The 24,763-nt window shown below is 49.2% G+C and overlaps 1 protein-coding gene across 3 annotated transcripts in view; it reads left to right on the top strand.

Moving 5' to 3' along the window:
• The window catches only part of RFX2 (regulatory factor X2), a 90,534-nt gene that overhangs the window by 39,703 nt on the left and 26,068 nt on the right, over positions 1 to 24,763 (top strand). For 2 of the 3 annotated variants that reach the window (XM_047848649.1, XM_047848648.1), the window contains exons 1-5: positions 577 to 595; positions 12,579 to 12,691; positions 14,404 to 14,493; positions 16,383 to 16,462; positions 17,888 to 18,149. In XM_047848649.1, coding sequence (XP_047704605.1) covers positions 12,587 to 12,691; positions 14,404 to 14,493; positions 16,383 to 16,462; positions 17,888 to 18,149 — 537 coding nt within the window. In that variant the 5' untranslated portion in view covers positions 577 to 595; positions 12,579 to 12,586. Of the gene's footprint in view, positions 1 to 576; positions 596 to 12,578; positions 12,692 to 14,403; positions 14,494 to 16,382; positions 16,463 to 17,887; positions 18,150 to 24,763 lie in introns of those variants that run through there. The other variant, XM_047848650.1, reaches the window with a different exon arrangement.

Below are 24,763 nucleotides of genomic sequence, written 5' to 3'. Positions count from 1 at the left end.
AGCCTTTTCCGGGTGCCTGGAGCTGAGCAGGGCTATCCCGACGCCAGCAGGGATAGTTGGGACAGAATCTAAAGTGGGCATCGCTGGCTCCTTAGACCTCGCGCCCACACTGAAGGAGGTCCAAGAGAAGCAAATGGACATGGTTTTTCTGGCCACCGAGATGACACTCGGAATGTCAAACGGGCATCAGGGCAGAAGCCGGGCTGGAAACAACGGTACTCTCTGAGGGCATTCTGGACTTGTTGCTTCTTGTTCACGGGAAAATAGGAATTGCTTTCTCGGGGGCAAGGGGACCCTGGTGCCACCAGTACCAGGGACCAGGAGAGCATGAACTGAGAGCTTTGAGGAGGCCTCGGGTCTCTCCCCACAGGAAGAGGGAAAGGCCCTGTGTCTCCCCAGAGCGGAAGTTAACTGGCCAATCAGAACGAAGGTAGCTAAAAGCGCCATTCTTGCTCCCCACCCCCCCCCCCCACCCCCGTTCCTGCAGAGATGACAAGATGTTTTCTAAATACCGATCCGACCTATGTAAGGCAGGCGACCCCTCCGCTCCGCACACGGAGGAACAGGAATAGAAAGGAGATTGCTTCAGGTTGTGGTGAGTCAGCGCCCGCCCGGCCAGGAGCAGGGCCCAGAACTGCCCTCAGCTTTTTCTGCGTTTCCTTTCCTGTCATTACTGGTTACTAGGTAACCGGAGTATTTTCCTGTAAACAGAAGCCTCTTCCCTTTGTGCCCAGGGCAGATCCATTCATCAGGCGGGCGTGATCCAGGCTGCTGCCCGCCGGTCCCCCGCTGCCCCTCACTTACACTCGGGAAACCCGGGCAGAGGCTCCCCCTGCCGAGTGTCGCCGGCAGGGCCCCCAGGTCGGATGAGCCTTCTCAGGCCTGAGCCGCAGAAGGGGGCAGTCGCACCAAGGAGGCTGTTCTTGCCCACTTCCTTCCCCAAGTGTGTCTTCATCAGGGACCAGGTGGCCAACGAAACCTGCTTGGCTTACAAACAACACACTGGGCGCGATTCTGAGCCAACCTCACAGGCTGGGCAATGGCTCGCATTCGAGGGCTCTCTCCTCTTCACTGACCATCTTGAGGCCCCCAGAGCCCAGTGGAAAGTGGCCACAGATGAAGGGAGTCAGAGGAAGAATGCTCAGGCCCCCGCCTTGGGCAGGGTTCTCCTGTTTAGGGGAGCAGGCAAACGAAGCTGAGGGAGCAAGCGGGGAGTCAGACAGACTGATTCCCAGTTCCCGTTGCAAGTTCAAGTTCAGAGCAGAAGCACAGACCCACACTCTTCCCTACCAGAGCGTGTCCAAGGGGTCGAGGGTGACTGCCATCACTCAGGAGCCTGACCAGCTGCGCGGAGAAGGCGAAAAGCAGAATTTAGGGATTCCCCGACCTCACATCCTATGTGGTTGGTGCCCTTGTCCCTGGGGCCAGCCCTCCCCCTTCCCCTGCTGGTCCCTGTTCTGCCGGGTGGAGGGGTCACTCACATCCAGCCTCACACCTTCTAGAAGGACTCCCCGATCCCCTGCCCTCATCTCCAAGGGCTGCTCGCATGGCAAGCCAGCACATGCAGAGAAAGGCGGTGACAAAATGTGCCTGCACATACCCTTTTGGACTGACGGCTAATTGCCGGGTGGGTTTTTATTTAACCTTTTATCACGGAAAACTCAAACATCTACAAATCAGCACACGGTATAATGAGCCCAGTGCAGCTATCACTGGGCTGTACAGGTATCATCATTCTGCCAGTCTCATGCCACGTATTCCTGCCCACCCCCAACCTCCACTCCGTTACTATATTTTTACAGGGTTTTCTGGGTTAAAATTTACATACTGTAAATGCACCAATCTTGACTGTCGCCTCTTGACAAATGAGTGTTCCATGTAATGCATACCCTGTTTTCATGGAGAATGTGTCCGTCCACCTCCCCGGAAAGTTCCTGCCTGTCCCTTGCCCGTCAGTTCCTGCCCCCTACACTGATCTGATTTTGTTGTTTTTTTAATATTTATGTATTTTTGAGAGACAGAGCGTGAACTGGGGAGGGGCAGAGAGAGAGGGAGACACAGAATCGGAAGCAGGCTCCAGGCTCCGAGCTGTCAGCACAGAGCCTGACGCGGGGCCCGAACCCACGAACCGCGAGATCATGACCTGAGCCGAAGTCAGATGCTTAACCGTCTGAGCCCCCCAGGGATCCCTGAGTTTTTTTGTTTTTTAAAAAACCTTAGATTAGTTTTGTCTGTTCTACATCGTGTACTCTTGGATACAGCTTCCTTCGCTCAGCATAATGACTTTGAAATTCACCCAGGGGTTGTATATTTCAGAGTTCATCCTCTTAGATTAATCAGTAATATCTCAGCGGTGTTCCCCTGTTAGCTTTTAGCTGCATCTTTTGTATTTTTTTTTTAAGTAGTTGCTTTAGGGATTACAGTCTGCATCTTTAATCTAGCACAGCCTACAGTTTCTCATTCATTCTCCCGATGATGGACATTTGGGTTATTTCACTTTGGGGCTGTTGTGAATAAAACTGCTGTGAGCCTGTGTATACGGGGTTTCGTGTAGACATGTTTCCATATTTCCTGGATGAACACCTCGGAGATGCATTCTGGGCTAAAGGGTGGGTTTAACTTTCTAGAAAACTGTCAAACCTTTTTTCCAACATGGTTGTATCATTTTACATTTCCACACGTGTGTGAGAGTTACGATTACTCCCTGTGGTCACAACATTGGTTGTTGTCAGATTTTATTTTAGCCATTCTAGTGAGTGTTTAGTGGTATCTCATTGTGGTTCTAATCTGCATTTCCCTGGTGACTAACAATGTTGAGCATTATTTCATATACTTGTTGGGGATCTGGATATCTTTGTCAAGTGCCTGTTAAAGTCTTTTGCCCATTAGATTGTCTTCTTATTATTGAATTATTGGAGCTTTTTACATATTATAAATAAAAGCCCTTTGTCAGTTACTTGTTTTGCAAATATTTTCTCCCAGACTGTGGCTTACTGGTTTGTGTTGTTGAAGTCTTTTAATGAACAGAAGTTTTAAATTTTTCACAAATCAAATTTATTGAGTTTTTCAGTCATACTTATTACTTTCTGCATTCTGTCTAAAAAAATTTTGCCTATGCCCTTATGTTTTCTCTCAGAAGTTGTATAGTTTTGACTTCTTTGTGTAAGTCTGTGATCTAATTTAAAATCACTTTTGTGTGAGGTATTGGACAGGGATCGAAGTTCGCTTGTTTTATTCTTCCCATATGGATATATAATTTGCTTAAACAATTTTCCTTTCTCTGTTGAATTGCTTTGTCACCTTTGTCAAAAATCATTTGAGGAGGGAAGGAGCTGGGGCTTCATTAGGGGGAAAAAAATTGAAAATGTAAGTATGGGTTGTTAGTTTCATATTGCTGGATTTGATTTATAATATTTTGTATGATTTTTCTATATGTGTTCATGAGAGATATTGATCTAAATACTTCTCTTATAATGTCTTTATCAAGTTTTGGTGTCAGGTTTTTTTTTTTAATTTTATTTAAATCCATGTTAGTTAACATAGTGTAGTATCGGTTCCAGGAATAGAATTTAGTGATTGTCACTTACATATAACGATGAGTGCTCATCACGACAAGTGTCCTCCTTAACGTCCATCTCCCATTTATCACATCCCCCCACCCACCTCGCCAGTATCAGGGTTTTGATGACCTCCTAAAATGGGTGAAGTATCCCTTTCTGTATTTTCTGATGGAATTGATGTATTAATTTTTGTTGCAGTGTTTTATAGCATTTAACAGTGAAAGTCTCTGGGCCTGAAGTGTCCTCTGTAAGGAGGATTTCAATAACATATTCAATTTCTTTGTTAGATATTCCATCCACAGTTTCTATTTCATCTTGTGTCAGTTTTGGTATGTTGTGTTTTTTAAAAAACGTGTTCATTTGATCTAAGTTGGTGAATTTATTGGCTAAAGTTCATAATAGTTCCTTATCATTTTGGTTTCTATAAGATTTATGATATATCTCATTTTGCTTTTGATATTGGCAATTTGGGTTTTTTTTCCTTTCTTTTCTCTTATCAATCTTTTATAGGGGGTTGGCAATCTTTTCTCTAAGACTTTATCTTTTTTAGGGCAGTTTTAGGTTCACAGCAAAATTGAGAGGAAGATACAGAGATCTCCCGTGTCGTCTCTGTCCTCACACATGCACAGCCTCCCCCTTCGTCAACATCCCCCCACCCCACCCCACCCCCGCCCCAGAGTGGTGCATTTGTAGAGGAAATCTGCACTGACACATCGTTATCACTCAATGTGCATAGTTAACATTAAGGTCCACCCCTGATATGGTACATTCTGTGGGTTTGGACAGATATATGATGACATGTGTCCACCACGGTAACGTAGCTTCACACAGGGTAGTTTCTCTGCCCAAAAAAATCCTCTGTGCTCCACCTATGATCCCTCCTTCCCCTTAAACCTCCGGCAGTCACTGATCTTTTTACCCTCTCCATAGTTGTTCCTTTTCCAGAATTGTCATATAGTTGGAATCATACAGCATGTATGCATTTACCTAATAGTATAAATTAGTATAAATAGTATAAAATAGTATAAATTTACTTTTACCTAATAGTATAAATTTATGTTTCCTCCAGGTCTTTTCATAGCTTTATAGCTCATTTCTTTTTGGAAGAAATTTCACTTTTGGAGAAATTTGGGTTCTGTTGGTTTTTTCTCCATGGTTTGTGGAGTTTTCTTTCATTATTTTTTGACTTTATTATTTCCTTTTTTCTACTAAAGTTGGTTTGCTTGTCTTTTTGTAGCTTTCTAAGGCTGAAAACTTGAATGGCTGATTTTTAAGCCATCCTTTTGAACTTAAGTTTATAAAGCTAAACATTTCTCTCTAAGCACTGCTTTATATGCATCCCACAAATTTTGATATGTGATGTTTTCGTTATCAGTCAGTTCAAAATATTTTCTAGTTTTTCTTATGGTTTATTCTTTGACTTGTGGGTTATTTTAGAGGTGTATTTAAAAATTTCAAAATACTTAGCGTATTTCTAGATATCTTACTGACTTCTAATTTATTCCGTTGTTGTCAAAATACATATATTTACTTTATGGCCCAGAATATGACCCACCTCAGCGAATATTCCTTGCACATTTGAAAAGAATGTTCAGGTTTGGTTTGTTGTGTTATATAAATGTCAGTTAGGTCCCTGTGGTTGATTGTGTCATCCAGATACTCTGTATCCTGACTGGTGTTTTTGTTTGGTTTCTATCAAAAGGGAAGAGTGTTTCCACTCCAAATCTCCACTGTGACTGTTTATCTATTTTTTCCTTTAAGTCTGTTAATTTCTTCTTTGTGGTAATTTGAAGCTGTACTACTAGCTGCATGTACCTTTGTCATGATTAGGTCATCCTGATGAGTTAATTGATAATTTTATCAGGATGAAATGTCCCTCATTATCTCTAGTAATATTCCTTGTCTTGAAGTTGGTTTTGTCTCCTCATTACAGCCACTCCAGCTTTCTTAAGATTAGAGTTTGCATGGTATGTCTGTTTCCATTCGATTACTTTCCACCTTTGTGTGCCTTTGTATTTAAAGAGGATTTCTTTGGGGGCTCCTGGGTGGCTCAGTCGGTTAAGTGTACTGCTTTTGGTTCAGCTCAGGTCATGATCTCACAATTCGTGGGTCTGAGCCCCACATCGGGCTCCATGCTGACAGTGTGGAGGCTGCTTGGAATTCTCTCTCTCTCCCTCTCTCTGCACCCCCCTCTCAAAATAAATAAATCAACTTTAAAGAGGATTTGTTTTGGGTGCCTGGGTGGCTCAGTCGGTTGGGCGTCTGACTTCAGCTCAGGTCATGATCTCAATGGTTTGTGACTTCGAGCCCCGCGTCAGGCTCTGTGCGACAGCTCAGAGCCTGGAGTCTGCTTTGGATTCTGTGTCTCCCTCTCTCTCGGCCCCACCCCAGCTCATGCTCTGTCTCTCTCTGTCTCTCTCTCTCAAAAATAAACATCAAAAAAAATTAAAGAGGATTTCTTTTAAAAAGGCAACTTACCATGGGATCTTGGTTTTTTTTTTTTTTATCTAGGCTGACCATTTCTGTCTTTTCATTCAAGTGTTTCATATATTTATACTTAATGTAATTATTAATATACCTCAATTTAGGAAAGCCATTTTGCTATTTGCTTCATCTTTTTTGTTGTTCCTGTGTTCTTCATTTTCTGCCTTCTTTGAAGACAATCAAATATGTTTAGAATTTCATTTGCTTCTTCATTAGTTTTTAAGCTATATATTTTTTTAATTTTTTCAGAGATTACATTAGGGATTACATGATGCATCTTTAATTTATCACAAACGAGATTACTACATGATGTAAAATGCAAGAACCTTGCATGCCTAATTCCATTTACCCCTCCCCTTCCTTTGTGCTATTGTTGTTGTATAGATTACCTCTACATATGTCATAAAAACACACAGTAGAGTGTTATAATATTTTTTTGTTAAATAGATGTATTTTAAAGAAATTAAGAGGAGAAGGGGTGCCTGGGTGACTCACTGAGTTAAGCATTGGACTTCGGCTCAGGTCATCATCTCACAGTTCATGAGTTCGAGCCCCGTGCCAGGCTCTGCTGACAGCTCAGAGCCTGGAGCCTGCTTCGGATTCTGTGTCTTCCTCTCTCTCTGCCCCTCCCCAGCTCATGCTCTGCCTCTCTCTCTCTCTCTCTCTCTCTCTCTCTCTCTCTCTCTCTCAAAAATAAATAAACATTAAAAAATTAAAAAAAAAGAAATTAAGAGAAGAAAAGGAAAAAATACAGTTTTGCTGGATATAGAATTCTAGATTGGCAGGTTTTCCTCAGCGCCATAAATATGTCATCCCATTATCTTCTGGTCACCGTTATTATTGATGGGAAGTTGGTTACTATCCATACTATTGTTCCCTTACAGATCATGTGTAGTTTTTCTCTGACTGCCTTCAAGATTTTCTTTTTCTTTTTTTATTTTAGCAGTTCAACCGTAACACATCTAAGTCGGTTTTCTTTGTATTTGTCATTCTTGGGCTTTGTTGAGCTTCTTGGATCTATAAGTTGATGATTTTTTAAAATTTTTTTAATGTTTATTTTTGAAAGAGAGACAGAGAGAGAGAGAGAGAGAGAGAGTACAAGTGGGGGAGGGGCAGAGAGAGAGGGAGACACAGAATCCAAAGCTGGCTCCAGGCTCTGAGCTGTCAGCACAGACCCCGATGTGGGGCTTGAATCCACGAATTGTGAGATCATGACCTGAGCCAAAGTCAGTTGCTTAACTGACTGAGCCACCCAGGCGCCTCTCTATAAGTTGATATCTTTTACCAAATTTAAGAGATGTTTGGCCATTCTTCAAATACACGTTTTTCCTCTCCCATTCTCTCCTTTTCTTCTGGGACTTTAGTCACATATATGTTAGACCGCATGTTCTGTTCATTTTTCTTCAGCTTTTCTCTCTCTCAGTTCTTTAGATTGGGTTCCATTGATCTATTTTCCAGTTCACTGATTCTTCTTTCTGCCATCTCCAATCAGCTATTAGGTTTATTCAGGGACATTTCCATTTTAGTTATTGTACTTTTCAACTCCAGAATTTCTACTTGTGTGTTTGTTTGTTTTATAGTTGGTCTTTCTCCGTGGAGATTCCTGTATGTTCCTTTATTGTGCATATAACTTCCTTCAAGTTCTTGGCCATATTTTTAGTAGCTGCTTTGTCTGTATCACCTGGATTCTCTTGGTTTGGCTATCGACTCTTCCCCTTTTTTCTTGGGTACGAGTCACAGTTTCCTATTTCTTCTCATAGCTCATGATCTTTATTGGGTCCTGGACATCATGAATGCTATGTTGTAGAGTTTCTGGATCCTGCTGTGTTCCCCTTGCTAGTGTTTAACTTGGCTGGACTTGAACCCTGCCCCTCATGCAAATATACCTTTTTCAGCAGCTGAACTCTCCTCTTAGTTTGTCCATCTTTGAGCTGCTGGTTTTTCTCCAAAACCCCTGGTGTCTTTCCCACACAAGTGTGGCTTAGTCACCTCATCAAAGATTTGGGTGGACTCCAGGCAGATCTGGGGGCTCGCCCCCTCTGTGGCTCTCTATCTTCCAGGATTCCCCCTAACATACTGAACTCTCTTCTCTGACACTTCAAGACAACCAGACTGCTGCTTTCTGCCACCCAAACATTCATGGAGTGTGCCCCTGGCAAAACTCCAGAATCATCAGTCTGACTGGCAGAAATCTTTCAAGGGTGGGCTCGCTGGCAGTGTCTGCCTGCTTTGGTCGCCCCCCAGTGTCTTTAAATAGGTGTGTGCCCTTGAATAATGGACCTGAATTTTTTTTAAAAATTCAGGAAACTGGATCAGCTTCTATGCAATGTACCACCTCTTAGATGGGTAAGGGAGGATTTCACGCCCTCTGCAGACAGGCATATTGTGTGTCAATGTATTGGGGCAGCCAGGCTGACCTACATGGTGTCTGTGAGTCTGTCTGTCTGATACTAACATGAAGGGATGTGTCCACAGAGAGCAGAATGGTCAGTCACCAAAGGTGATTACATTTCCCAGAATAGTCCTATTTATCCTTAAAGTAACCAGGTAGATTGTAGGGGCGCCTGGGTGGCTCAGTCAGTTGAATGTCTGACTTTGGCTCAGGTCACGATCTCACGGTTCGTGGGTTTGAGCCCCGCATCGAGCTCTGTGTTGACAGCTCAGAGCCTGGAGTCTGTTCCAGATTCTGTGTCTGCCTCTCTCTCTGCCCCTCCCCGACTCATGCTCTGCCTCTCTGTCTCTCTCAAAAAATGAAGAAACATTAAAAAAATTTTTTTAATAAAATAAAATAACCAGGTAGATTGTAAATGTTCTGAAGCTTTATGTGGATGTTCACTATATATAATTTCCTACAATTCAGTGTGGGCTGTAATCCTGAAGAGGCACTAAGGTATTTGTTTAGTTGGTAAATATCAGCTGCCTGGGTTGTGCGTGGCACCGCGTACCACACAGAAGCCGTCTCGTAGGACGCTTTTGTCCCAGCTGTGCTCTTCATCGCACGGATCCCTGCATGAGTTTCCTGGGGTCGCCATGCTAAGTCCCACAGACCGGGTGGCTTGAAACACGTGAAATTTACTCTCGCGGTTCTGGAGACCAGAAGGTGTCGGCGGACTGCGCTCCCTCCAGACAAGGACGCTTCCTGCCTCCTCTGGTTTCTGGGGGCCCCAGCCATCCTTGGCTTCCTAGGCTTGTCGCTGTATCCATCTGTCTCCTCCTCTGTCGTCACACAGCCTTCCTCCCTGTGTGTCCTATCCTATCTGTTGTAAGAACACTGTCCCTGGATTTAGGGCCCGACCTAAAGGTCATCTTGATCCTTTACCTTGATTATATCTGCAAAGACACTCTTTCCAAATAAGGTCACATTCAGAGATCCTGAGTGGACATGAGTTTTGGGGGTCACTATTCAATGCAGTACAACTTCCCAAAGTGATCTGCCCCTTATGCCCAAACTCCTGTCTTTTTTTTTTAATGTTTATTTATTTTTGAGAGACACAGAGAGACAGAGCATGACCTAGGGAGGGGCAGAGAGTGAGGGAGACACAGAATCTGAAGCAGGCTCCAGGCCCTGAGTTGTCAGCACAGAGCCCGACACGCGGCTCGAACCCACAAACAGCAAGATGATGACCTGAGCTGAAGTCGGATGCTTAACCAGCTGAGCCACCCAGGCGCCCGTCCTGTCTTAAGTTTTAAGGGCTGTGCCTGGCTTCTGAGATTCCGGGACTTGGTGATTTTATTTGTAACCTTTTAAACTTCAGGAGCACCGTTGTCATTTCAGGCCAGATGATATTTCCATTTGTCTTTAAAAAAAAATTTTTTTTAACGTTTATTTATTTTTTGAGACAGAGACAAAGCATGAACGGGGGAGGGTCAAGGAGAGGGAGACACAGAATCTGAAACAGGCTCCAGGCTCTGAGCTGTCAGCACAGAGCCCGATGTGGGGCTTGAACTCACGGACCGCGAGATCATGACCTGAGCCGAAGTTGGCCGCTTAACCGACTGAGCCACCCAGGCGCCCCTCCATTTGTCTTTAAATGCTGGCAGCTTCATCCTCCTAACAATTTGGATCATCCCCTATGGCCCCCCCAGTTCTCTCATGCTGGTGAGATGCGGCCACAGGACCTTTGCAGTGGTTCCAGGGCCTGGGACCTCAAGACTTTGACCCCAGACAGTGTAAGTTTTCGACCCACCTTCCAAAACCACATCCCTTCATCAAACCTAAATTATATGAGCCAAGGACCAACAACTATAGTCCATAGGACATTTTGTAATGGCCTTTTTTTTTTTTTTTTTTTTTAAGAAATGAAGTCTTATTAGTGCTCAACCAGCATCACTCGTGCGTGTTAGCAATGGCCGCTCCTGTGCCAGCACAGCAAAGTGTAGTAGTTGCAAGAAAAGCCTCTCGTCCTTTGCGGAAAAAATTTTGTGACCCTGGGCCTACACACCATATGCTGAGCAGGGTGACAGACAGCACATGGTAAATAGTGCAGTAAACCAGGAAGCACGTCAAAGTGAAAACTTGGCGTGGTGTCGGATGATCTGCACTCTGGAAGTCGCATTCTGGCCGCGGTGAGCCGAGCATGGGCTCGCTGTCTACCTCACACTCTCACGGGCTCCCCGGGTTTTCGTAAGACTTAGACTGTGGAGCACAGTTATTTCCTGCCCGTGAGCAAGGAGCCGGCCTCTGACTCAGCTCGCTGGCTTCATCACTAGTGGATTCTTTCCACCAAGAGCCCAGGTCCAATGCTTTCCTGCTCCTACCACTGGAGTTACCCACTTCCTGGCTTCAGATTGGAACAAAGGGGCGCACGGTGTGCAGATGACTGACTCGGACGTTGGAGGAACTGTGCATAAGACCTCGACTGCGCAACTTCCTGCAGAATAATTCCGAAGGTCAGTTCTGTCAGGAAGGCAGAGAGCTGGAGACCCAGGAAATACACACTGGAACTTCTCACGTCTCCTCCTCGTGTGGGAGAGGAAAAGTAGGGGGTGCCACTCATCACATGGCTCTGGGGACATCTAGTGGTAAGGACCGAGTCAGGGAAACAGGAAAGCGCCACAGGCACAGGCCACAGATCCGTGGATCCAGCCAGCAGCTCTCGTGGTGCCAAAGTCTTTGGGAGGGGGATGGGCCACGTCACAGAATATTCCTCATCAACAAAGATGGGGTCAAACCAACACTCAACAGATTTAAAACACTCACGCGCTGCCTTCCGCTTTCTTTAGGCAAATTATATTCATCTGTTAGCAGTTTTTCTTTGCATTAAAAGAAAAAAAAAAAGAAGTTTTCAACAAATTCTTCACTCGTCCTCAGAGGTGGGAGCCCTTGCGGTGATAGAAGCATATGGAAAGTTCTGGCAGGTGCCTCCTGAGCAGCATGCTGTGTACCTGCTGCTCAGGCCCCGCATGAGGCAGAAGTGGGGAGACCCCACCTGTGGCTTGGGGGGACGTGCTCAGGACAGGGCTGTACCTGCCCACAAAGCCACCTCCTCTCTGCAGTTTGCATATTCAACAGCTTCTCAAGTGCCGTAGGTAGCCGGTTCTTACAAAGTGCAGACCGTCTGACCTTGAGCATGTTGATGGAATGATTTTTTTGTACCATCTGCCACTTTGTTCTGGTATTAAATGAGTCTTTTTGTATGGAATTAAAAAAAAATTTTTTTAAACGTTTTATTTATTTTTGAGAGAGAGACAGAGACAGAGTACGAGCAGGGGAGGGGCGGAGAGAGGAGACAGAATCGAAAGAGGGCTCCAGGCTCTGAGCTGTCCGCACAGAGCCCGACGCGGGGCTCAAACTCACAAACCGCGAGATCATGACCTGAGCTGAAGTCGGACGCTTAACCGACTGAGCCACCCAGGCCCCCTCTGTATGGAATGTTTAAACTACCTACTTGAAAGATGTACGCATCTGGCTGCAAAGAAATACACTTTTATGCCCTTCTCGTGGGCGAGGATCTCCAGGAACAGAAGGCAAGACTTCTAGCCAGCCCAAGAGAAAATGCTTCTTTCCTCCCACTGTGTATCTCCTATCTTGGACAACGTCTGAAGATATTTTGGGTTGTCATGACTGGTGGGGGGTGGGAAGGGGAGAGGCGCTCCTGGCATCTAACGAGTGGAGGTCAGGGATGCCGAGGTCGGCCTAAGGACAATCCGGCCCCGGTGTCCCCAGTGCTGAGGGGCAGACACCCCGCCTTAGGAGAATGCGCTTGTAGTTTGGGGTACCGTAGCCCGCCAGATGGCAAGCATCCATCAGGAGCTTGTGATTCACTGGATGGATGAGTAAACAATTGTAGGAGCCCTGGAAAGGACTGTCTGCAGAGCTAACTTTTGGTTTTATATTGGGAAAAACGTTTCCTGCCACCCCTCCCCACCCCCGCTGCTCTTCCTATGAGGCATTTGTGCCACTGGGTTCCCTTTCTTCCTTCCCCAGTATGGCCAGCCGACTTGCACGTGAAGTTTGAAGACCATAGGTAGTCACCACTTGGGCCTCCGTGGCTGCAGTCCCGCCCCACTCAACCTCTCTCCGCCTTTCTTTAGAACTGAGCATGCAGAATTCAGAGGGTGGATCCGATTCGCCGGCTTCTGTGGCTCTGTGTCCGTCGGCAGCAGCCCAGGCCCCCGTGGCTCAGCCTGTGCCAGCCTCCCCGCAGGTAACAGACCAGCCTGCCCGCTGCTCGGGGCTCAGGCTGTTCCGAGAAAGCCAGTGTGGCCTGGGGGGGTGGGGGACGCCCCCACTTAGGTTTGGGAAAACACTTGAGGCAGCAGAGAAAGGAATCTATATTTTCCTGAACTGACATTACGGTCCCAACGCTGCTCCTGTCGAAATAGCAACCCCTCTGTTCTGTTCCCCCTGCCCCTCCATGTCACACTGGCTTTTTCGCTATTTGTTGCAAAGGCCCCACCAAGGACCCAATGCTACAAACTCAAAAAGAAACTTGGCTTGGTATATTCCTATCTTTTAATGGACATTTTCTTATGCCTTGGAAGTACCCCTATTACACGGGGAAACCTTACGGATAAGGCAAAAGATTGGTTAAAATTCTACCATCCAAACGGATACCTTCTTTACAATTTGCAAGGAGAGAACATCCACGTTAAGGCTCTTGCCTTCTGGATTTCTACCACGGCTGGAAACACACCATAGGCTTAAACATAAAGTTAGCGATGTAGGACCACACCAAGCTGAAGGCCACGGAACAGACTGGAAACCTGGAGACATGCACGGAGGCCCCCGTGGCCATGTGACCACCTACGAGTACGAATCCAAAAGTCAGAAGCATGACAGAATTGACAAAGGTAGAAAAGCCCCATAATTCAGCCCAAACCAAAGGGCAGACGTGAAAGCGGCTTGTTCATTTCAGAACAGATAATCAGACGTGTTTAAGCTTTCGTTTCTTGCAAACACGCAGCCCCGGTGTGGGCCTTGGAAGCCCGTCTCAGGGCACCAAGGGGATGTGATCAGACTGAGTTGTAGCTAATTGACTTGTTTCCCTGCCCACTTGAACCTGACACGCCGGCCCTCCGCCCCCGGCCGCCTTGGCTCCTTCTCGCCACACCGCAGTCTCGGGCCTGAGTGGCCCAGCCTTTCTCGGTAGCAGCCACGGGCTGGCTGGGGCCCAGGCCCTGCCTCCAGGGTCCTGCCATGGCCACCGCGTGCCTCCCAAGTTCCAAGGCTTCGTCCCTGCCAGCAATGCATCCGGTCCCCGCAGCCACCCACGCGCCGTCCCTGGCCTCACCTCCCCCCGCCCCCGGGGTGCATTGTCTGCTCCCCGTGCAGACTCCCTGCCACTGACATGGGGTGCTCTCTTTCTGGAAAGTTCCAAGCGCTCCTGCTGGTGGGCTTCCCTGCCTCCCCGCAACAGTGGGTGCCTCTCTCCTTGCCAGAGAGAAGAGTTCCTGCTGCCTCAGTTCCCCCAACGGGCTCTTCACGCTTCGCCTTCCAGCTTGCCCCGTCCAGCATAGCTTCCCACCGCGCTGGACACGTGCGGCCACCAGCCCCAGCTTGGTGCCAGGGATGGGAAAGGTGGTGTGGACAGCTGTCTGCAGGGTCCTTCTTATCACCCAGCCTCTCAGCCTGATGTCAGGGACAGCCCAGGCCACCTCGCAGACAGACCCGAGGGAGGGAGAGCTGCTGGGGGCAGCTGGAGGCGCATGTGCTCCGGCGTGCGAATGAGAGTGTGTGTGTGTGTGTGTGTGTGTGTGTGTGTGTGTGCGCGCGCGCGCGCACTCCTCTCCTGCCAATTTCACTATGTTTCTGGAAGGTGATGGTGGAGTAGATGGCGGTAGCCCTGGTTATAACCTGTATTTGCTTTAAGGACTAACCTCTGACAAGTCTAAATGTCCTTTTCTCCTTCCATTTTAGAGGGTGTTGGTCCAGACAGCGGGCTCGGCTCCCAAAGGGGCCCAGATGCAGCCAATCTCCCTCCCCAGGGTCCAGCAGGTGCCACAGCAGGTAACCATAGCCCAGGTGAAATGGGACACATCAGCACTGAGTGATCCGGTGCCCTCTCTGGACAATGCACCCTTTTCTGTTGTTGCTATCGCTTTGTCTTTGATATCTTCAGCTCTGTACCAGAAGGTTCTTTTGAAGGCTATGTTTAAAAAAAATTTTTTAATGTTTATTGATTTTTGAGAGAGAGAGACAGAGTGCGAGCAAGAGAGGAGAGGCAGAGAGAGGGAGTCACAGAATCCGAAGCAGGCTCCAGGCTCTGAGCTGTCAGCACGGAGCCTGACGCGGGGCTCGAACCCACAGACTGTGGACTGTGACATCATGACCTGAGCCGAAGTTGGATGCTTAACCGACTGAGCCACCCCTTGAAAGCTATGCCCCTTGAAAGGCTCAGCCTTTCTCAAGGCTCAGCCCCTTGAAAGCTATGTTTAAAAAAATTCTTTTACTGCAGATAGTTTGCAACAAGCCAAGAAAGCTGATGATCTTTCATTCATTCAGAGATTCAGCATTTGGGGGGCAACCCAGCACCCCGACGGAGCACTGGGGTGCTGAGGTAGACACGCAGACAGAGAGCCAAGTTTCAGGTTTGGAGGAACATGGAACCTCTTGGGGAGGCAATTGTGCCCTCAGACAAGTGCACGACCCAGGAAGCACTTCTTGTGACATGAGGTTATCTGGCAACCGAGCTTCAGGGCTTGGGTGCACCAGCCACACAGAGTCGGCATGATCCGGGACAGCGGAGGGCAGAACTTTTCCGGAAAAAGCCAAATAGTGTATTTTTTGGCTTAGCAGGCCAGCTGCTGGACTCTGCCACTGTCCCACAAAAGCAGCTGTAGATGTACCCGGAGGGGCGTGGCCGTGTCCCAGGGAAACTTAATGCACAAAAAGAGACCGGCCAGGTTTGGCTGGAGTTGGCGGACTTGTGCCCTGTCACATACGGAATTAAAATCAGTGCACACTCCTGCCTGAAAGGACCCCTGAGCGTGATTGTGGTGACAGCTGAGACCAGAGAGCACACCTCTCTCCCCCGGCAGCTCCGGCTTAAATCTAAGCTGGTGAGTTTAGAGGCGCTTGTCCGGTAACTGCGTCAGTGAAAACGGGAGCAGGTTTTCGGGTTGTGGGAGAGAAGCGAAGGCTTCGGCAGGCCCGGCAGGGAGCCAGTGGTTCTGTCTCAGGTCCTTGGGGGACAGGAGAACAAGACCAGTGTCGTGATTCTAGAAGCTTCCTCTCTGTGGGGCCTTTGTCCCTGAGCAACTTGGACTGGCAGAGTGACTTCTGTGTTTCACCCAGTCCCCTAAGGCACAGCCCGCCCAGCATGTTAATCCCTAGAAGCTTCTCACGATCCATCGATTGTTAACTCCAGCACCACGCTGGCCTGGCCTGGCCTGGCCTGGCCTGGGAGGTGGGAGTCAGTCCCATCCTGCCAACCCCACACGAAGCCTTAGCGGTCACGATGACACCCAGCCCCAGATTTCTTCACCCCAAAAGGAAGCTGGATTAGGCATCCATTAAGGTTCCCTCCGTGGTGAGGTTTTCAAGGTCTGTGCGCAGAGCTCTGGGTCTCCACCACCAGGGCCAGCGTCCCTGTCCGCGGAGGTGTGCCACGGCCACTGCCACAGACGAGGCTTCCCGGTGCCCCCTCTCCATCTCCCACTCCAGGCACGTTTCTCCTTCCAAGGCCCCCGGCCCCTCTGGGGAGGGGTGCCAGGGCCGCCGGGCCATGTAGAGTATAACCGGCTTGCGCCCCCTGCCCTGTAGGGCGAGGGGTGTCTGACGCCCCAGATCGGAAACATAGGAGTCAATGTCCACAAAAGGCCACAGAAGACACAGACAGGCTGAACAGCAAGGGGACTGGTGTGTGTGACACGAGGTATCTGATGTTCATCTTCCAGGTCCAGCCCGTGCAGCACATGTACCCCCCGCAGGTGCAGTACGTGGAAGGCGGAGACACGGTCTACACCAATGGAGCCTTGTACGTGGGTTTCCTCTCCCCTCGGAAGGGCCCGCCTGTCAGAGAAGCGTGGGCCACGTCCGGAACCTTCTCTCACGACTACCCTACCTTTTTCCATTTGGGGCCTGTACTCGCAAACTTCTCCTCCTCCCCCTTTGGGTGGTGTGGGAACCATTAGGACAGTCTGGGGGCATCAGAGCCCTGTGGAGATTTCAGAAATCACAGGCCTTTGTAGTTTTTACTGCCAGAAAAGGCAGTCTTTCAACAAAATGAAACGAAACGAAAACCTAATCCAGCTTTTAAGTCTGAAGGTTCAGTCTTCACAACCCAGAGACCGTTTTTATCTCTGCCTTCTCATCCTTGCCTGTGTTCCCCTCTGGCTCTTTATGAGGTTGCTAAAACTTGATTTTCCATTTGTCAAGGACTTCTAGAATGTTCTGCCTTCCAACTATGTGGCGCTCCGGGCAGAAAATGATACATTTCCCATGAAGCTCATTGCGCTTGAGACACGAGTCCCTTTGCCCATTTGCTTTCCATCACCCCCTTTCGGAAGTTGAGGGGTGGGCATGAAGGCTGGCGGCCGTGACGGCTGGAGCTGTGTGAGCTTCTGCAGCACAGCGCCGCCGAAGCTTCTGAAATATGCACAGACCCACGCACGTCAGGACGTGAACAGGGCGTGAACTGCCCGTGAAAGCTGAGGGAGGTCCGCAGGTCGCCCCGTGCCCCTGGGCTCGATCCTGCGCTGCAGTTAGATAAGCTGTCGCCCTGGGGTGGGGTCGGGACAGGAAGGAGAGCACACTTCTGGGAGGCGGTCACAGGGGCCTCACTGCCACGCGGAGGGGCCAGCTCACGACACATCGCTACGCTTCAGTCTTTTACTGGGGTCAGCTCGACAGGAGCGAGCGGAACTTAAAACTGTGAGTCTCAAGCCACATGGTTAATCATTTAATCCAGAGGGTAAAGGAACATCAGGCAAATTCTTGGTATCGTTAGAAGTTCTTTTAAGTATGCGATTTCATTTTGCAAACCTTTTCGTTCTGAAAGAATCATAGACTCCAAAGAAGTTGCAGAATTAGCACACGGCCTCCCCCAGGGGGGGCATCTTCCGTGACCGCAGCACGATACCAGGAAATTGACTTGGGGATGCACCGCCAGCTAGCCTGCGGGCCTCAGCCCCGTCTATCGTCCTACACGCGTGCGCGCTCTGCGCCATTTTACCCCACGGGTAGATTTCGTGTAACCATAAGACACAGAATTGTTCCATCGGTTTCGATGGGTCATCCCGCGATCCTTAATATTTTCAGAAACGATCGCTTTGAACTTTGCACTGCCCTGACCCCTCGTGTCTGAGTGACCCCGTAGGCGCGGTCTCCTGGGGCTCCGCCTAACGTGGAGTCCTCCCGGACCCCGGTGAGACTCAGGAGGCACCTCCTCTCTTCCTGACAGACGGACGGCCTACGCCTACAACCCCGAGCCTCAGATGTACGCCCCGAGCAGCACAGCGTCTTACTTCGAGGCCCCGGGCGGCGCCCAGGTGACCGTGGCAGGCTCCTCCCCGCCGGCGGTCCCCTCCCACAGCATGGTGGGCATCACCATGGATGTCGGGGGGAGCCCTATTGTCTCCAGCGCGGGAGCCTATCTCATCCACGGGGGGATGGACGGCACGAGACACTCCCTGGCCCACACTTCCCGGTCATCGCCGGCTACGGTACGTACGAGGCTGTCTGGGGCAGCGGGGTAGACCCAGAATAGACTCTCCTCGGCAGCGGGGATGGTGAGTGAAAGGCAGCCTGGGGCACCGGAGCCGGAGCTCTGTGGCCAGGATGGGCGTGTGGTCCGAGGCAAGTGTCCACCCCTTGGAACCAGGTACCCCGTGGTAAACAGAGAGGGTAAAAGGCCCCTCCCGGGCTGCTGTGGAAATTGCATCCGGGGCCAGCGTCGCCGTGCTGGTGGGACCGCCACCCTTGGCGTCGCCCTCCCAGAGGCCCAGGCCCGTCTATCCCCGTGACCGCTGGACCGACCTCGGCAGGGAGCAGTCTCCCTCGGGAGCTGCACCCCCTTGTTGCCGCCAGGGTCCTGCCCCAGACTCTGCTCCTGACCTGCTTTAAAAACATGTCTGCTCTCAAAGCCTAGTTTCCACGCTTACTTTTATTTTAGTTCATTTGGAAAATTAACACAGAGTAAAACTGACCCTTCTTGGCACTCACAGTGGTGCCTTTGAGACCCATTCACATTATCACACGAATCTGTACTTGCTGCTTCTTTGCTACTGGGAAGGATTCCATTATACCGCAGCTCACCTATCCATTCACCCTTTGAGGGTCATTTGGGCAATTTCCAGTTTTTTGGTGATTACGAATAAAGCTTCTGTAAGTCCTCACGTACAGGTTCTTGTATGGACATACGTTTTCCTTTCTTCTGGGTAAATACTTACAAGCAAGATTGCTGGTTCACGTGGTAAGTGTCTGTTGAATGTGATCAGAAACCACCAACAGTTTTCCCAAGTGGCTGTACCATTTTGCGTCCCCCCCCACCCCACCCCCGGCGTATGAGTCCCCATGCTCCACTTCGTCACCAGCACTTGATGTTGTCAACCATTTTTCATTTTCGACGTTCTCATAAGGTGTGTAGTGATATCTCACTGTGGTTGTGATTTGCGTTTTCTTAATCGCTAATGATGGTGAGCAGCTTTCTATGCGATTGCTTGCCTTTCGTTATATGCTCTTTGGTGACCTATCAGTTCACGTCATTTGCCTATTTTTTAACTGGGTGGTTTGTTTTCATACTGTGGAGTGTTGAGAGTTTTTTATATATCCTGGATATGAGTCCCCTGTCAGAGATGTGATTTGCAAATATGTCCTCCCAGTCTTTAGAGTGTCTTTCCATTCCAGATTGGGTAGAGCGTTTCCTCTCACTTCACTATTATGTTGGCTGTTTACATAAATTTAGAATTTTCTATATAAGTTTTAGGTCAGTCTGTCTATATCTACAAAAAATTCATAGTGAGATTTTGATTAAACAATATTAGACCTGTAGATCAATTTGGGGAGAACTGATATCTTTACTGTGTTGGGTCTTCCCATCCATGAACATAGTATGTTTTTTCCATTTATTTAGATCTTTGATGTCTTACGTCAGCATTTTGTAATTTGTGGCATATAAATTCTGTACATATTTTGTTAGATTTATGCCTAAATAGTTTATGTTTTTGGAGCTATTATAAATGGTATTGATTTTTAATTTCAGTTTCCAACTGCTCATTTTTGGCTGTTGGCCTCGCATCCTGCAGCCTCCCTGGACTCACTTATAAGAGCTGCAAGAGTTTTTTGTTGTCTGTGAGTGGGAACAATTTTACTTCTCCCTTTCCAATCTGGATAACCTTTATTCCTTTTCCTTGTCTTTTTGAACGAGCTAGGACTTCCAGTACAGTGTTGAACAGGCGTGGCAAGAGTGGACATCCTTGCTTTGTCCCCAGTCTTAGGGGAAAATCTTCAGTCTTTCACCACTAAGTGTCATACTGGCTCTGGGTTTTCATAGATGCCCTTTTTCAGATTGAGGAAATTCCCCTCCATCCCTAGTTTTCTGCAAGTCCTTATCATCAATGAATATTACTTTTGTCAAATGCTTTTTCTTCGTTGATATGACCATGAGTGTTTCTTCTGTAGACTGTTCCTGTGACAGATTACGTTGACCGATCATCAATTAGGAAGTAACTTCCTCTTTTGGTGTGGGGCTAACCTCCCAAAATAGAAGGTGATGTTCCTGCCTCATCCCTGTCCTTTTGGTCCTGATGTGCTTTGGGGTCACTGACATCAGAGAGCACCCCCTCCCGGGTTTTGCTGCCCTCTGTGTCCAGAGTGCTCTCCAGGACCCAGTTCTGTGGACAGGGTGGAGAAAAGTCACTTGTTCTCTAGAGGCAGTAGCATGTGGGGTGGGGTTGGTCCTGGCTCACCAGCTCGCACCTCGCCTCGCTCAGTCCCTTCCACCCGGCAGGGCCTGGGTGGCCACTTGCAACCACACGTATACTCCCTCGGAGGACTGGCTGCAGGGATGTGAGTTTAGAGCGGATACTGATGAGAAACATTCCTCACAGACCACGTTAACTGTCATGAACCTGACAGGTTGGAAGTTAGTAAATTGCATCAGTACGTAATAGCAGCACATACTAGGGTCGCGGGTCACAGATTTACTGAGAAACTACAGCGTTCTCTATGGTCCACGCTATCCTGTTGCAAGCATATGTGCTGCCCAGAGCCTCGGCCACCCGGCCACTGTGGTTTGTCGTCCGGTCGCTTCAGAAGAATCGTGTTTTTAAACCAATTGGGAATCCAGGAATGGGCTGTGTTTTGACACCCCTCTCCATGCAAGCCCCGGAGAGTGATCGTTCCAGAAGACGATCTGGTTCCCGACCCTGCCTGCTTGCTTGTTTATCGACCTGCTTTGGCACAGGAACATGTCACACGTTTGCAGCAGGGATCTGTGGGACTTTCCAGGAACCACAGAATTAACCCGAGGCTCCTGAGGCCCCCGGCACTTGACGCCTGCCAGCTTTGCCCGTCAGAGTTTTGGGACTTCGAGTTGATTCCGAGAACAGAGGCGGAGGCTGGAGGGAATCACCCTGCGGCCTTGAGGAGAGGTTTCGACTTCCGTGGTGGATTTTCTTGAGTCTCAGTTATTTCATCGGTATCTTGTAAAACTGAAAAGTGAGTTGCCCGAATGGTGCGTTTTCAATAAAGCCGCTTAGCGCTGCACTTTCTTCAACCACACCCGACAGAGGTTCTCCCCCAAGAGGCCTGCCCCTGCCACTCCAGCCCAGGATTGGCCCTTTGGGTCGTGTCGGGGTGGGGGGAGCCGGGGGCCCTCGGGCTGCCCAGGGTGGAGACCCTGCCGCTCCCTCCGCCCGCGGGGCTCTCGGGCTGCAGGCAGTCATGCCGCGCAGTCAGGCGGCCCCCGTGGGCCACACCGTGGGGACCGAGGAAGGCAAACGGTCCGGCCAGTTTTCACAGTAATAACACAGCACTCCTGTCCGTGCGGGAACCTGCCATCGTGGTGTTTCATCGGGGCCTAGGTCCGGCCTACTGAAGGGTAAGCCGACCCGGTGGCCAAGTCCCACTTGACCCCTCTGGGTGGTGTCTTCGTGAACTCTTAGCTTCCAGGAAAGTGGGGTCCTGGCTCACAGGTAGCGGCGGAGATCGTCAGAGATCGGGATGGTGTCTGCCCGGGCCACGCGGCTGGCCTTCCAGCACGTGCCGCGCCAAAGCCAGAAGGGTGAGAAGTGACGTCGCCTCGGAGAACGGCGTCAGGCGGGCTCTGAGCTTGCTCTGGTCGCGTTCCGCCCCCCCCGGAAAGAACCGGCGTCAGCTTTGTGGCGCCTGCTGTGATTTTCAAATGTGCCTAAGACTTGAGATCTGCCTAAGACTGCCATGATTGCTTCCTCCTCCAGAGGAAGAAAACCCTCGTGTGCTGGGTTTGAGAAGCCAGTGGGGATCGGCAGCCCAGTCCCTTGGGACACTGAGTCTTCGAAAACCCCGAGATCTCCTTTCCAACATGAGAAATGGCGATATTTAAGGCCCCGGACCGACGGCTCCAAGTTCCACAACGCACACCCCGGAGACACGTCACTTGAAATCATAGGAATTTCTCTACCGGTGTCATCAGAGACTCAGCTCCTGCTTTCAACACACAAGCGAGCCTCTCAGCCCCGAGCACCGGCACACGTGAGTTCAGAAAAGCCGAATCCCGTGTACTCCATCCAGCTCATCTGCGCTGGGTCAAGGCCAGGGGAGACCGTGAATGGAGCGTCCGTGGCTCCCGCTGTGTGGCCTGGCCTCCCGGTCTCACGGTGACCCTTCCAGGTGGCCCGCGGGGCCGGTGTGCCACCCACACAGGTCACAGCTCACGATGGATCATCAACCACGAAAACGTCTTCTCTATAGCCTGCCAGTGAAGATGCGGAACACCTTAACTGCACAGTGACCTCTAGCATTTGCTAGAAGCTGCCTCATCCTCTGCACATCAGAGCTTTTGCCCAACGGCCAGAGCAAACCCTTTGGGAGCAAGCGCACGTTGTTTGATGAAGGAATTTTGCCGATAGCGCATCCACTTTTTTCTCTGACTAAAAAAATATTTATCATCACTTTTTTTCTTTAATAGACTCCTTTTTTAAATAATTTTTTAACTTTTTTTTGGGGGGGGGGGAGAGAGACAGAGCATGAGCAGGGGAGGGACAGAGAGCAAAACTGACACAGAACCTGAAGCAGGCTCCAGGCTCTGAGCTGTCAGCACAGAGCCCAACACGACACGGGGCTCGAACCCATGAACGCAGGATCATGACCTGAGCTGAAGTCTGATGCTCACCGACTGAGCCACCCAGGCGCCCCGACTCCTTTTTTTTTTTTAAGCGCAGTCTTAGGCTTACAGAAAAATTGAGCAGGAAGTACGAGAATCCCCGTAGCCCCCCCCGCCACCAACACACACACAGTTTCCCTTATTAGCATTTTGGGTAAGTTTGGTAGGTTTGTTACCCCAGTGAGCCAATCTTGACATACTGTTATTATTAACTAAAGCCCCTAGTTGACATCAGGGTTCTTGCCTGGTGCTGTGCCTTCTGTGGGTTTGGACAAACATTCAATGACATCATCACCCTTTTTTAAAATTTTTTGTTATTGTTTTTAATGTTTATTTTTGAGAGAGGGAGAGACAGAGTGTGAGCGGGCAAGGGGCAGAGAGAGAGGGAGACGCAGAATCCGAAGCAGGCTCCAGGCTCTGAGCTGTCAGCACGGAGCCCGACGCGGGGCTCGAACCCACAAACCGTGAGATCATGGCCTGAGCCAAAGTTGGACTTAGCCCCTAACCGACTGAGCCCCCCCAGGTGCCCCCGACATCATCACTTCTGAATCTGGTTTTGCGCATTTCTCCGTAAAGGCAGGGAGCACTACCTGCGTTTGCTCAGGAGCATCGCTTTGAGACGGATCTGAGGTTTTCGTCTCTGGTCTCCTCTAGTGACAAAAGTAAACAATGTGACTGTCATCCTGGAAAACATTCTTCTGTGCTTATTCTGAAAAGCCTCAATTAATTTACCGGAGAAGCCGTTGTTCCTGTGCAGGGCGACACAAACCCACGTGGGAGGTCAAGGGCGACTGTGGACAAATGGGTCGTTGATCTAATAAAAGCTTCTTCCACTCCCCGCCCATTTCTCATTTTTCTGGTATTTTCTCTCACGGCTGTGTATGCAAAATGACCACGGCGTGTGACTCTGGACTGGATCCCGGGCCAGAAAAAGGACGGGAGTGCAAGGACCGTCACGTTCTAACGAGCCCTTTCGGTTGGCTGAGCGTGGTGAGTGGGGGTTGATTTCTGGGTCTTGGTCCTTGTGCTGAGGTCACGTGAGGCCTGGTTCCGTGGTCACGGGAGATGCTAACATTTCAGGGAGGCTGGAGGAGAGGGTCTGCGGGAATTCTTGGCACCAATTTTACAGTGTTTTTGTACGTCTGGAATTATTTCCAAAGGAAAAGTTTAAAATTCTGAAAACTGATTTAAGAAGTAGGACCCTATTGTTAAAAGTTCTAGGAATTATAAGAACTAAACACTCTAGCTGCTAAAAATGATTACCAGTAGAAAGACTGTTTCCGTGACAGGAAGGACAAGAGAAGAGGGAGGCTTGCTGTTTTAGATACCTTTTCCTTCTAGTGAATTCTTTTTTTTTTTTTTTAATGTTTATTTATTTTTGACAGAGACAGAGACAGAATGCGAGTGGGTTAGGGGCGAGAGAGGGAGACACAGAAGCAGAAGCAGGCTCCAGGCCCCGAGCCGTCAGCACAGAGCCCGACGCGGGGCTCGAACTCACGAGCCGTGAGATCATGACCTGAGCCGAAGTCGGACGCTCAACTGAATGAGCCACCCAGGCGCCCCAAGTGAATTCTTAACCACATGCATATGTTACCTTATAAGTTTTCTTAAGTTTTTTAAGTTTTTTTATTTATCTTTTAATTTTGTTAATATTTATTTTTGAGCAAGAAAGAGAGAGCGTGCGCATTTGAGTGAGGGAGGGGCAGAGAGAGAAGGAGACAGAATCCGAAGCAAGCTCTGTGCTGTCAGCGCAAAGCCCGACGCAGGGCTCGAACCCACGAACCGTGCGATCGTGACTTGAGCCGAAGTCAGTCACTCAACCGACTGAGCCACCCAGGCGCCCCTAAAGTTCATTTATTTTTGAGAGAGAGTGAGGAGGAGAGTGCCAGCAGGGCAGGGGCAGGGAGAGGGAGGGAGAGAGAGACTCCCAAGCAGGCTCCGCACTGTGAGTGCAGAGCCGGAAGCGGGGCTCGA

The sequence above is a fragment of the Prionailurus viverrinus genome, chromosome A2, assembly GCF_022837055.1.
Source record: "Prionailurus viverrinus isolate Anna chromosome A2, UM_Priviv_1.0, whole genome shotgun sequence".
NCBI classification, from domain to species: domain Eukaryota; kingdom Metazoa; phylum Chordata; class Mammalia; order Carnivora; family Felidae; genus Prionailurus; species Prionailurus viverrinus.
This window is presented reverse-complemented; position numbering and strand designations above follow the sequence as displayed.